General features: G+C 37.5%; 1 protein-coding gene across 3 annotated transcripts in view; it reads left to right on the forward strand.

Moving 5' to 3' along the window:
- The window catches only part of LOC139972121 (uncharacterized), a 147,460-nt gene that overhangs the window by 438 nt on the left and 131,845 nt on the right, over positions 1-15,177 (forward strand). Inside the window, exons 1-4 of one of the 3 annotated variants that reach the window (XM_071979065.1) lie at positions 1,052-1,379; positions 5,594-5,718; positions 8,371-8,424; positions 11,788-11,939. In XM_071979065.1, the coding sequence (XP_071835166.1) occupies positions 1,327-1,379; positions 5,594-5,718; positions 8,371-8,424; positions 11,788-11,939 (384 nt within the window). In that variant the 5' untranslated portion in view covers positions 1,052-1,326. Of the gene's footprint in view, positions 1-1,051; positions 1,380-1,453; positions 3,653-5,593; positions 5,719-8,370; positions 8,425-11,787; positions 11,940-15,177 lie in introns of those variants that run through there. The other 2 variants (XM_071979067.1, XM_071979066.1) reach the window with 2 other exon arrangements.

Here is a 15,177-nt window from a genome sequence, read left to right on the forward strand (position 1 = left end):
CAATACGATAAATTCGAAGTACAAATAATAGAAAGCAAAACTCAAACAAATATGGGTCCGCCCGTGAAAATCACGTGCATACATGCCTTGTCACCATGTGATATAAGCCAATAAGTCAATATAGCTGCAGTTATTACGCAGATGATAACGACCCGTGCGTGGATCGTGCATCCCCTCGATATATCCTGTGTGTAAAGAAGGGAGTTACTTATAGCTCCCTGAGTTAAACATACAGCCGTGATAAATGAGATAGAACTGGATGCGGGACTATCAAAATTTGAATGATTTATATTGCATAGATAATTGGACGTCGCAGGTGACATTCAAATGTCCCCACAATCTGGTAACGTTTCTGTACGAACACAATTCCAAAAAAGAAAAGAAAAAAAGAAAGAAACAGAAACGCATGGGCGTGTCACGAGTAACCAAAGGGCAAAGTCAAGTTTCAATTTAGACGAAGTTCAGCCTTTATATAACCTCTTTTAATTTAAAAAAAATCTATTTTCCAAGTAATGTTTATGGGAATATTATGAAAGAATTCTATAAACATCGGACCAGCAATAGTTGTTTGGGGAACTGATTACTTCCAGGGAGATTCCCTGCCGATTGCAAGCAATCTTTGCCTTAAATGACATTATTCAATGCAGTTTACTTATACCGGAATTAACTGAAAATATGGTACGACGTTCGTTTGAAAGGGTTGCAGTGTCTTTGACATGTTAGATTCATAATGAAGCTAACCCCGGTTTCATTTCTACATTTCTTTGTTTGTTTCGGATTCCTTAAACATTAACAATTTTGTGTGTAATGTTTTACATTGAATTATTAGGTTCACTGGAAGGTCGAAGGATCTCAGTTTTTTTACGATTAATTATTTACGATTAGCATTAGCAACCTTATAACCATACACAATAGACACGTACCGGTCACAGCCAATGGGTTCAAGAGTTAAATGATCGTTGTCTCACATTCTAAAGTGTCCTTCGTTGTTCAAACTTACTTTGTTCGCCGTTAACCGTCACTCGACAATTCTACATTTACCCACATAACTGTTGTCCAGTTTTCTTCCAGGAACTATACTGGTCCGTCACGGCAGTGTGTACACTGTACTCAATTGATTGGCACAAGGCGCGAACTTGGAAAAGGATCTGTTTACGTTTCGAGCCTTCTGTCACTCGTGTTATTGACAGCAACCCACGTTGCTTTGTTTACAAACAAACTATGCACCTCCCACCAAGTTCGGTGGACGCGCCTACTATATTTGTTATGGTGAATTTGGAGGCGTGGCCTATAAATGGCCTCGCATATGGTGGGAAAATGTAGAAAATGGCGGATACCTCAAAATTGAACGTTAAAACTGCTTTCCAAGCACCAGATCTGTAAGTTGTTGCAACTTACATCCACTTTACTTAGCAAGCAGTATTTACTTCATGATAAAGTTGCATTATATACATTGACAATGGAACTAGGATAAAAATGGCTGAAAGATAGCCTTACTTTAGAATATACTGAAGTGAATGTCATACTCATATAGGCCTCTGCAATATGGCCTAACTTAGGCTATGCATAGGCCTTTAGATTAGCCTAGCCTAGATTAATCGAATGAATTGTGTTATTACAGAAATAAGAGCATCTTAGAGTTATTCGTATAGTGATTGATGTGTTATTTCCCGAGCAAGGATTCGGTAAAGACTAGCCTAATTGTTACGTCTTACAACTTATTTTCTGATCAGCTAGACAATGCCAAAGTATAAGTACAACTACTACTAACTAGTAACTACTAGTAGTAGTACTACAGGCCTAGGCTAATCATAGACTAGAACCTTGCGATGGCGTATAGCATGCTTTGCAAAGTGCCTGGATATAGATTAGTCACAACATATAAGATTTTTTTTCTAATCCTTTAGTTAAGAACTACTTAGTAGGCCTAGGCATATTTTATTTATAAAATAAACCGGTGTGACTAGGACATGGCCTGGTTAGAACTGGGGGCGTAAGTTTACTGTTGCACCACACGCACACCCAGTGTTGTACTAAAATCATAAGCCTATTCTATATTCATATAGGCTATAGGTCTACTTCGTTTCTTGGGACATAACTGTACAAAATGCTTAAACCCTTGTGTCCTGCAGCGTTAACAGATTGTCTCAACTTTTTTTCAGTAAGAATTATTTAAATAGTTTCCAAGTTCAGTGAATCAAATGTTCTCTGTTGTTGATGTTTGGTCCTGTTGACACCTTAAAATGATTCTATACTGTTTTCTTCATGGCTGTTTGTGTGTGTTTTTTATATTGTTATCTTGTTTGAGCTGAAGTTTTGCACAATTTTTCTGTACTTTGCGTGATGTAAAATTTTAAAAATCCCAGCTTTGGTTGAAGAAAAGTTGGCAAGTCTGATATATATCAAAGTATATTCTAATGTAATCTCAAGGTACCTCAAACAAACCATGGTACATCATCAGCAATGTGGTGATGGGGTTTAGTAATGTCCATCCATCGGAGGAATAAATTGAAAGAGCATTAGGAAATGTCATTGACAAAGTTTAATTGACGCTGATGATATCTGATGTGAGAATGCATGACCAATATGTTAGGCAGTCTTCACCCTTAAATGCATTGCTACACCTGGTCACCCAAAATTAAGTGCTAATTATGATGTGTATTCAAGTATGAATTTCATCCTACAACATTTCCAAAGCATTATTGCAAAACTAAAAATATGTCATTCTTAGAATCCCCAGACTTCAGATGACCTTATAGGCTTTTAGATAATAGGTTTCTCCAAACTAAATGTCATTTAATCTTATTCTGAATTTCCAGCCTGAAAGTCCCAGAGTGTGTCTATTTTTTTTCAGTATGTACTGTAGGCTATGATAGCCTTTAACCTAAATGTATGTATTATATACAAGTTTAATTAAATTTTGGGATCACTTATGGTCGGACAATGTGAAGCCTAACTTAACCTACTGTTTGTTCGTCCAAGGTCAGTTGGAGTTGTATCGTAACGTGACTGTAGTATCGTGAAGTATCTTAATTTTCAAATATATCGCAACTATATTGACTGTTTGTCATGTTGTTTTTCACTAACCTACCTCTCTTTAAAGAGCTTAAAATTCTTACACTCTTTGACCTATATCATTATCAACTTGGTATTTTTTTATATAAATTTCAGAAAGGTACGTTCCTAGTAGCTTTCAATAATTTCTATTGTAGTAACTCAGAATATCATACCTTTAACACTCGTTATAAACACTCTTTAAGTCAACCATATTCTAGAACTATTCGCAGCCAAAAACAAGTACGAAGTACTGGTGTACATTTCTGGAACTCACTTGATCAAGATATCAAAAACTCAAATACTCTTAACTCATTTAAAAGAAAACTCAAGCATTACCTTTTAAATAATAGTACAAACCACCCACGCTGAGTTGTTACATTGTCTCTTTGTATGGATTTGTTTATCTCTTTCTTCGCTTCCTCTTTATTTTTTCTCTGTATTTCCTTATCTCTTTACTCTCTCTGTACTTATGTGATTTTTGAAATTCTCTTTTGTTTGTTAAGGGTCCAGACTCGAAAAGTTTCTACTTACTTCTCGTTCCTCCACTTCCATTATAGCATACTCTGAACTTTGTTTATTGTTATTTCATCAAAATGTGAGTAAATTACTCATTGAAAATAAACTTGAAACTTGAAACGTGTACTATTGCCATAGAGTAAATAAAAGTGATTGAAGTCTTTAAACAATTATGTTAACTTGGTGCTTTCTGCTTCATAGCTACAGGTTTGTTATGATTTTCTTGGTTTTCATATTCTCAATTTGTTTTAGTTTCCAATTTCTTGAATATGTGATACACCAAGACTGATCAACTGCTAAAGAAGGATTTGGACTAATGGGAAAGTTTTCAGGCATGCTAAGGTTCAGGTTTTGTTTCCGTCAACCTGACCAACCTCTTGTAACCAATTACTCAAACCGAGTGTTGGAATTGATTAAGATAGGCACCCCGTTAGGTTAGTTTTATCAATGTAACATGACATAACATTAATTTATTATGATGATTATATGCACTTCTTTCAAGAACTGTCGCCCAAACTCGATTTCGAAGTCATGTTCACGGTCTGTGTGTGAAAGTTGTACATATTAAGAGAATGGAATGTATCCAAATGAAGGCTTTGTATACATTATGATAAATGCACAAGTAGTTTTTTTATGCCACTATTTTGGAACAATTATTTCTGTCTAAAAGTAGCAATATCATTGTTACGTCCATCGTCACAGATGTGTATTAAGTTTACAAATAAAATGTGAAGGGATGTGGTACTATAAATGAATCTCAGAATTTTGCAAAGAATCCATGAGAATGGTTCTACAGTATAGCGGGAAATATTTGAAGTTAAGGTAACAACTAGTACTGATTTCTTTCAATTTATTCATAAATTGTTTGGGGAATACATTGGTGAGTTCAACAAATGCCTTGAAGCACCTACTGTAACATACTATACAGTATGCAGGAAAAGGAGGAGAATTTTCTCAACAAATAATAAATTTCAATTGTTGATACAGGCAGGCAAGTCCAAGCCATGAAAGAAAAGCTACTGTAACCCAACCGCCATCTTCATCTTATGCGAAGGAAATTAAACCGAATACATCACAAAACAGAAATACAAATCTTTCTCTGCTTTGGATGGAGGATATAAATGTCATGTCAGGGGGCTATCATGTTGTCAGTGTGTGATGCCATAATGTCACTAGAATTTCAAGCCTAGTTTTATTTTCAGGGTGAATGTAAACAGTGAATGTTCTCAGTGAAATCATGCCAGGTTTCTTAACTCTTGCTCATGCAGAGCCAGTAACTCCAGGGCAAGTTAAAGGCATTGAAGACTCGCCCCAAACCGCATACCACGCTCTAAAAAAGGAAACTTTCTGTGGCTTGCAAGTGAAGTTTTCTTCTTGTCGCTACAAAATGCAGACAGTATTGAAACGTGATACCTTGTTATCTTTTATCTAGACCTGAGATGTCCTTCGCTGCTATGTACACTGTGGTGTGGGTATTGGCCGTAGCTGTATGTATTGACTGTACACTAGTGTCTAATTACTGACGGTAGCAAGCTGTGTGTGTATTTTCTGGGATCGCTGGTGGTGTCTAACACTACTGTTACACCTCATTCGAAACTAGGTCAGATTACCGGCATGAGACGTTTCTTTGTGCGCGAGTCTTCACACCCTTTAAGAATAAAACTCAACTCTATTACAGAAAAAAAACATCGTAATGACAAAGAGCAAATTGTTACAACTTCAGTCATGTGAATGTCGACGATGTCATACGTAGACTTGCTCAAGTCTTCTGTCTTGCGTTTGAAGGATCGTCATAACTAAAATAACTTCCTAAATGGAATAAATTCTTTCTAAAGCTGTTAGGGGGGAAGGTTGCTGAAATGTCTCTATATCACATAGATCAAGTATGACAGTTGGGTTTGCTTAGAACTCTTCTTCTAGTCACTTTTGAAAAGGGGCGTAAGAAGTGGGTTATTATGATGTTTATTTTGGGTAAACTTTAAAACATTCCGTTTTCTACTTTTTACTTCCCTCCTTAAAGGTCAAGGGGTCACGAGGCTCCTTTCGCTCGGTTTCCACCACCTGAATACCAACTTCTTCCTTTTATCACTGGAGGATTATGCAGTCTGTTGAAGGCAACCAAAGATGATGACACCGTACAACAAGGTAGAGCAAAATTCTCTTGCACTTGAAAAGAGAAACATGTCTTTCTTCACAACCAAAATGTTGGACCCAATACTGTAGTAGGAATGGAGAAATAATAACTTCTTTGAGCTTTTTGGAGTCCAGTCCATATAGTATTCCGTGTTTGGGACTATTTGTTGTGGGATTAGAACCGATATTCCACTCTGCCTCTTACAGAGGTGTTTTATATCTTCAATTGCTTACATAGTTTGCTGGGATTCTAGTCTTAATTATGTGGAATTATATGAGTATTGCTGTTTTGGATCAACAGTTACTCCTGGTTTGAAGAGTACAACCTGGTTCAGCTGAGTAGCAGATTATACAGAATTATTAATAAATGAGATGAGCTTTTTGACTCAGTTTCATATTTTGTTTACAATCTTTAAAAACTTGGAAAATCATGACTAGTGTGAACCTGGTCATAGTTGGCACTGTGTCACTATTTTGAAGGTGTTGTCTTATCGCTATGCTTGAATTGAAAACAACAACAAAACATGTTTATGTTTATTCAAGTACAGTAACTGAGCCCCTGCAGTGTTTCAATGGGAGTAGGAATCACAGCTTATTATCAAAATATATATGCAAACTGATGTCATCAAGCTATATAGAACGGCTTAATAATTACACTCTTTTCCGATAACATTCCTGGAAAAGTTTATTTTCGTTTAGAGGAAGCAGACATCTCAGTGAGACCAACCAAATTACCAAAACAAACATTACCTGTCTCCAACAAACATAACCTGTCTCGTTGTGATACCCGAGAGGGGTTTTTAACGAGTTCCTAACAGAAACAGAAGAAAACTCTGTGATCTGAACGACATAAATATTGAATAGAATGAAATTCAAAGAGTGATCTCATCCAGGAACACAAGTTGATGGTTTATTAAGTTACAAACTTGTTAAAAAACATCTCAAAATTCTTTCAGGAAAAGTCTGATCTAGATTATTTTATGAATTTCTTTATAGAAGGTTTATGTTTCCTTGAAGGACCAAGATTTTTGATAGTAAAATTTGACATCGGATTATATCTCTAATATCGCTGTTCTCGTAAATGTTGATCTCCTTTGAAGGATCTCCTGAATGTACATTGGGAGTCTGCTCTCACTAGAAAATTACTTACTCTATTGTTCTGATCCTGTATGGGATCATCGAAAGGTACTTGAGGAGATCTGATCCTCTGAAGGTATGAGTGTCATCGTCAGGAAGTTGATCTCCCCTGCTGGGGAAACTCCCTGAATAGGAGTTGATCCCTTTCAGACTAATCATCCCGAAAGTGGTTAATCAGGTTCATAACAGGAAGATGAATGAACTGATTTATTTATTCAATGTGGACGTCCATTCATACATGAAAGTTGGTTTGTTGTTTTTACAGTTTCGTGAACTGATCCCTGTGTCATTTATGTGTACGCAAGCTACGATACGTATATCATGCAGTGCTTCAAACTGCTGTAACAATACTGCTAGTGAGTCAATATACTATTATGACTGTAGATGGCCATTTGCCAAGTTGCCCCAGAACGGATCTGAAATGTAGATCTGAAAGTACAAGGTCGTCATCGTGTTGGCGTTTAGTACAATTATTATTTCATAATAGTCAAATATCGTATTTACTGACCAAAACAGTGGTAGAAAATACAAGGGGAGGATGCAAGGAGCAGTGAGGGGTGGGAGGGGTGGGTGGGGATGGGATGGGTGAGAGGAGAGGGTGGTCGAAAAAAGGAAAAGTGGGTTCATTGGGGCAACTAGCCCTATTATTCACTTTCATTAATTCGTCACCTCTCTTATTGTTATTCTGCCATTTATAGCTCGTTTAAAGTTTAAAGCATGTACCATGTAGCAGGCTTTAGAATCTTGTAGAATTAGAAGACAGTTATATACAGCTCCTGCTGTACACCATGCTTTTATGAAGTAATTTATTTCCTGTATGCCCCCACTCCTTTGACGCCAGTATTACATCAACTAATTTTCTCATCACGTTGATGGATTATAAATATGGTGCGTCTTAGTGCTGCAAAATACCCTCCCCCTCTTTTTTTTGCAGTTTTGGACAGACTCCCCTCCTTCTCTTCCATCTGTGAAAGAACTGTTAGCTTTCTTGATAAATATAAATAAAGACAAATTATCTAAACTTAAGTTTTCAACTGAAACTACATAAGTTTCTCAATGAGGGTATACACATCAATTGGAATAACAAATAAATATCCTTAATAGCTGATGATTTTATCGGAGTGGAACAAACTCTAATATTCATCTTTTACACAGAATCTTAGAGATCTCCTTTGATGAGAAAACTCTTGTTTGCTTGAATTATTTATCCCGCCCTGTCCTTTTAAGAAAAAAACACATGAGCGTGACCTTTTGTGAACTTGAGTCTGATAGAATTGATAATGCCTGAATCCTAACGTCTCGAATCAAGCGAGGCCTGTGGTGTTCTGATTATTAACTGAAATTGATTGAAAGAGGTTTCAGGAAGCTAGCCCACGCTTACGATGTGTGCTGTCTTCGGATTCCTCATCTCGTCTGAAGTTCGAACAGAAAAAAAAAAAAAATGTTGTGTGGAATTTTCAGGACAGACGTCGTTAATGGTTTTGTGCCAATATGACTAACATTGCTTCTTGCGTTTCCCCTTTTTAGAAAGCAGAAGGAGCGTTGCAGCAAAAGATGGAGTCTTCGCTTTGACAGAAAACGGTGAGTGTTTTTCTGTAAGATTTTGTTGCTCTTGTCAGACAAGATGGTGTTAGGCAAGCAGCATCAGAGGAACCTCTGAATGTAAATGTCAACCTTGTGTTATGTAAATCATGTTTTGTACAGTGGAACATAGCCCATACTGTGATGTTTCTGTATGTGTGTGTGCTTTCCATATGGTGCAGTACAATAGTTTATATATACAGTAGATACTTGTGTAGTACCGTTTGTTATAATGTGGGGCTGTGTATAAATTTACTGTAGTTGTTGTCAATTGATGTTATCCATGTTAAGGTTAATTCTGTAAAACTGTATGAATGGATGCTATAAACAGGCAAACATACCAAAAAAAAGGAAAACTAGGGGGGCAAAAAGTCAACCCCATAGATAGCAAGTACAAGAATCTCATGATCTATGGAAAAAATCGGGCACTGCTGACCCAAGAGCATTAAACTTCGGCAAGTCTGCGGAACTTGAAAGCTAATACTTTTCTGCTTGTCTTAATTTGCAATCGGTGCACCAAAAAGTCACTGTATCTCCATTACAGCTGTTCTAAATTAAGACAATCTTTTGTGTGCATTCAAATTTCTTGACAGTCTTGATAAAGGAAACCATTGCCCAAGTGCAACCACGGTCTTGAGAGCAAGTGTCTAAGAACATCACTGAACAGCTCTTGAAACTCTTCAAATTTGGCACATTTGTGCATAATTTTGATCCATTTCTTGTTGAAATATATTCATGGAACATTTGGCCATTTCTTGTATATTGTTCCATTTGAACAAATAAATACTTTTCTTTTGCTGATAAACATGGTACCATGCAGCCTAGAGACCTTTGCAGTTACACACTTTGTTATTGCAGATTTATGCAAATACCAAACCAACAAATAACTGTGAAATGTGGATTTTTGTTCTTATCATATCAGCTCTGAAAGGCTCTTGTGTCACTACCTCAGGGCGTTATAAGTAGCAGAAGGCCAGAAATTTGGATTGTTCAGGTTCAAACTTGCAATTTGAGTGATTTAAATTGTTAGGGTTTTCGCTATGTTTGTAGCTAGAAACAGGGATTTTCATGTGTTTACAATGAGTGGGCTCTCTCTGATGAAAGCTTTGATATGTGCCCTCTGACAGGTTGAAATTAATTTTTTGCAGATGAGATAAGATGAGATGAGTAAGACTCAGGGATTAGTATGATAATGAAGACAAAGCTTTACGTATAATTCATATAATCTGTGACGAAAACTAATCATTCATAACTGCTATGCAGACCTCAGAAGAGAGTAGGGGCAGGGGGATAAAGACTGGGGTCTGTGATCAATTATAATGACTGGCGGGAAATAGGGAGGTTGTAAAGATGAATACAACTATAATAAAGAATAGTGATTGCTGGGAAATACTTTATTGTTCAATTCTTGTGTAGCAGTTTTGTAGGCTGTGGCTTCATGCCCCACACTGTGAGGCAGGTTGATGTGCCCTAGAATGCCAGAATATATTTTTGAGTTTTTACACGGTAGCCCGCAGATTTATGATGCGCTCGTATCCACACAGAAAAGGGCACTCAAGGTGCAAATGCCAATGAACTCAGGACTACAAAATTAATGCAAAGTGTCCATCAAAAAAGTTTGTTGCATAAGGTAAGGTTTAAGCTTCTTTCTAAAGGAGGAGACACTCTAAGCCATCTTGATTTCAAGTGGTAACATATTCCACAATCCCGTAATCCTGCAATACAGCAACTGAAACAGTAGAGATCTGATTAAGGATGCAAAGTCGACTCATTCAATGAAGATCTGTTACTGAATAACATGACTAGAAAGGAAAGACACCTCTCCCCCACCCCCCACCCTCCCCCTCCCCAATACCATGACCTATATCCAGCTGGATTTGAAATGCCAAATCTGATGCAACCCGAATAGATGAGTTCTTGTTTTACGAATATGCTATATACTTCTTTGCACTTGTATAGCAATTCACCATTTTGCATCGTATTTTGCTATAGGATACTCAATAAATTTAGATGTGTATACATGTCTCCTATTTTTGTTTTATGTTATTGTTTTGAATGATGACTATGCTGATGACTTCTAGGGTCTTGAGTAGCGCACTCCAAGCTTTTAGGAGTTCTCCAAGCCTCCATAAAAGTAACACTTTCTGCTAAGGAAAGTAACTTATTTAAAGGGAATGTGTATACCAATATTAGCTTTGGGAGGCATGCCAAATATCCCAAATTTACCTGTGTAGTTCATGCCAGCAATTTAATGGACAAACTATACAAACATAGTGTTGGTTAAGTAAATGCACACAAGCTGGTTACTCTTAGTTATGTGAGGAATAGTGATTTGCATTTTTTTCACATTCCATGTATACTTAGGCACTGTGTCAACAGTAGGATACTGATATGGCATAGCAATCTGCAGTCAGGCTACATTGAACATCAGTAATGTTACTAGAGGAAAAAAGTTTGTGTCCCATGGACGCAAGTCCCTCAAAAACTTTGCGTCCCGTTACAAAAGGTGGTGTCCCGATCGAACACCAATTGCATTTATTGTATGACCTACTTTCCTAGAGTAGTTGTAAAGATGAGATAGTATCACTGCCTATACTGTGTGAATGTTCTATACAATATATAGTGCAGATGGCCCAGTGCCCTAGCTTCGCTGTTTTACAGGGGCGGCCTTACCCGCCGCTCTTTTTCGCCTGCCCTGCCCGTTCCAGGACGCAAGCAATTTAAAGATTTTGCGTCCCTGGCTAAAACGTTGCGTCCGGGACGCAGATTCCTGCGTTCGTTACAAAGCTGGGACATAGTCTTGTGTTCTGTACAGTTTCACCCAATAGGCACTACAATTTACACTCAATAGGCACTGCTGGTCTGGTGAGATAATCTCTATGGATTCAGCCTTGCTGCAGGGGGTTTACAGCTGCTGCAGCTCTGCTTTTTGACATGGTGCCTTTCCATAACAAAGACTGTAAAAATAAATGTTTAGCATCTTTTTTGAAAAGGAGAAAGAAAACCAAATCTGGAGGTTTTAAAATTATAAAAAAAGGAAAGTTTCTGGAAACTAGATAGTTATACTTCACCTTGCTAACGATGCATCTTACCGCTTCATCTTAACTCAATTTGCATAAATTTGCATAAAGACAGCAGAAAGAACCTAAACTATTGAGTTTGATATCATACACATGGATTGCTTGTTTTGGCCTTCTTGAAATTAACAATAATGTTGACTCGCCTGTTGAAACCTGTTGTGTCAGTGTTCCCATTCAAACATGGCTTCGTCATGTGTGTTAGTATTTAAAACCTTTGTGGATGTTAGTAATGTACTGTATCTGGAACTGTTCACGTTCACCTACAAGCCTCTTTCTTCCACAGACTTGCTTCTCTGTAAACGTTACCAGTTCTTGGCGGTACTAGGTCAAGGTGGGTCTGCGGTCGTAATCAAAGCTAGAGATACGTTCAGGCATGGGAATGCTACAGTAGCCATCAAAATATTGAACCGAGGATTCTTTGATTTAGGATATCAGGTATGGCATTTATATATATATGAGTGTTTGTACGCATGTGGTTTCGAATTGTCAACTTTATATATTTTCAGTGTTTGATCAGACTGCTGCCAATAGTCGTCACCACCTCCACTGACCCCTCCCCTCCCACCCTTAGTTTTGAACTTTTCAGTGAGAGCTGAAATCATTAAAATGATACTTGTACAGTAAAAAGTGACGGATAATCAGTTCCAGACGATAGAAAGACACAACACGTTAACCAGTATGAGAGAGCATTGGAAACGGTCAGTTGAAAATCCAACGCAAAATCACATAGCTTCACTTCTGAATGGTAGATTCGGAAGGAGGAGAAAGTGGGCGGTGTCCGGGAAGTAGGAATAGAGGGCGCAGTGCTGAAATGTTTCCACTCATGTAGCTTAGTTAGACATGAAAGTGCAAATGTAGTTTGGAGACAGGTAAGTATCGTCGCTAGTAAATCCCCAAACCAATAATTTTTGGGGAAAATATTGATAAAAGAACCTGTGCGTTATCTAGCAATGAACAGTAAAATGAGCACTTTTGAGTGTTATTCGTAACCATGGTAAATAGAAAGGGAATGCAAATATCCTCATTATGTAAACAGGAAGATCTTCATTCTCAATAACTTGCTAATGGTACCCCATTTTCTTGTTGAAATGTGGTGAAAAGGTGGGACACCTTTCTTATTAGACAGTTAATACCATCTTTGACACCAAATATTTGATGGAGATGCCAACTTTTTTCCCCATTAAAGAACTGAGAGCATGTTCTTTGTCATTTATTTTCATTAATATTTTAGTGTGTGTTTTGTGTTTTTATGCACCAGTAAGAGTGTAAGACACTGTAGGGTACTCACTTTTTGTTTTCCATTTGCAATTTGAAGTTTTTTTGTGATGTGATGGTGTGGAGTTGAATGTGGTACAAAAATATATACCATAGCCTAGTGGTTAGGGTGTCCGCATATAAAGCGGGAGGCCCGGGTTCGAATCCCGGTGGAGGCTGGAAGTTTTTTCATTGTTCTTGATTTCCAACTCATTACGATTTCAAATATATATATATATGTATATATATATATATATATATTAGTGTTTGCACGGGTTATCCGGGTACCTGGGTACCCGCCCGACGCGATACTACCCGGTTCCTAATTTATTACCCGAATCCTAAGCAAAGTGTGATTTAAAAAAAAGAAAAAAAAAATGGCAAACCGACGGTTAGGCAGATTTCCCATTGACTTAGTGTGGTGTTAGGCTACAATGTGGTCGAAGATAACAGCAATAACGAAGGGGCCCGCTCGACGCGATACTACCCGGTTCCTAATTTATTACCTGAAACATACGCAAAGTGTGATTGTTTAAAAAAAAAAAATTGCAAACCGATGGTTAGGCTGATTTCCCATTGACTTAGTGTGTTGTTAGGCTACCATGTGTTCGAAGATAACAGCAATAACGAAAGCTTTCCATAGATATCTTATAACTGCGTCACAATTTCAGCTAATAAACAGATGGCTAGGCTAGACTACCCCCATTGACTAAGTGTGGTGTTAGGCAACCATGTGGTCGAATGTAACAGCAATAACGAAAGTATTCCATGGATGTCTTATAACTGCGTCACAACTCCAGCAAATAAACAGATGGTTAGGCTTAGCTATATTTCTCATTGACTTAGTGTGGTGTTAGGCTACCATGTGGAAGAAATTATTATTTATTCATTTGTTTATTTCAAAGAAGGAAAGGCTGACAAGGAATTTTACGCGATGTTTATGGATTATAGACGGGATAACTAAAAAATAGTAATCGCAAGTGGCTTTTTACTAATCGTTTATTCCCAAATGCGATCAAATTGCGCGAATCGCGCAATCTCGCGGCTAATGCGAACCCTGGGCCTGCATAATAGATAGTAGTAGTATTAAAAACTGTTTAAGAGCTAAATTGGATATTTATATGGTTTGATCCAATAGAGGTCAACACACCAGAAAAATTCCACTTCACGACCAGTTTCTTTCTTTTGGGACTCAGACGAAGGTAGGAATCAAAACCCAGACCTTGTGTCACAGACCGAAGTCTAAACCACTCGACCACAGCTGATTCTACTGGTGTGTGATTGCGTATACACAGGCTTTGTGTAACTGCCAATGAGGGCGTATTACCCAAGTGTTATGATTGTACAGAATGCACCCCTGGTGCTTTGAATCTGACAATTTACACAGAATTACCACTTTTTATAGGAAAGCCAAGCCATAATTAAGAAATGACCATGTAGCAAGTAGTACATATATAGTATAAATAAATAAAGATCAACACAGCAGAAAAATTTCACTTCAAGACCGGTTACGTTCTTTTGAGACTCATCAGTCGAAGGTAGGAATCGAACCCTGGACGTTGTGTCACAGATCTTGATAATTTATTTTGGTGGTGTAAAACAAGACTTACCCCAAAGCCATTTGAAATTAAAGTTTGAGTCATGAAAGTCTTAAATGTCATCAACTTTTGATGATCTCGTGTCCATGGTTGATTAGTTTTAAAGTTTTTGTCAAGTAATCTCTTGGAAATGGCCAGAAATTGATCAGCCATTTGCCATCAGGACAAATCATTAATTATTTATATTTGTTTCTACAATCTCTCCACTACTAATTGAGGTTTCCTGATTGATGAAAATGTATAATCAAAAGAGAACCCACCTTGTGTTAAATTTTCTCATCTGTTTAGTGTAAAATCTAGTTAATTTTGCAAGTGTGAACGTGAGAAAGACAACTGTTGCATTAAATCTTAAAAATTCAAGCATAATTTATCTGGTAACACAAACTAAGAACACTACAAATTAAGAACAAAATATGAAGAAGAAGACATAAATATATTAAAAGCAAGACTGTGTGGAGTCTGTGGACTCATTTCAAGATAAAAAAATAAACTGTCAACTAATGCTGTAATTAAAGACATAAGCATCAAGGAAAATCAGTTCGATTGTCGTGAACCTATCCGAGCTCTGAAGAAAGGTCGTTGCTGATGTTGAGTAAGGCATTGTCCACATGTCAAAAGAAAATGGGGTAGCAGCTACAATTGCTGTATGTGCAATATCATTGCATCAATATCAAACAATAGAGGCTATACATGTACAAACAGACCAGCAGTCAGTGCGCCTAGTGTGTGAAAGGTCGAGCACAAAAGGTCCAATGCAGCCTTGCTGCAAGGATGCTGCATCCCCTCAGCGTTTTACTTCTGACACTGTGCCTAAGTTCTCA

This window comes from Apostichopus japonicus, chromosome 8, assembly GCF_037975245.1.
Source record: "Apostichopus japonicus isolate 1M-3 chromosome 8, ASM3797524v1, whole genome shotgun sequence".
NCBI classification, from domain to species: Eukaryota; Metazoa; Echinodermata; class Holothuroidea; order Aspidochirotida; family Stichopodidae; genus Apostichopus; species Apostichopus japonicus.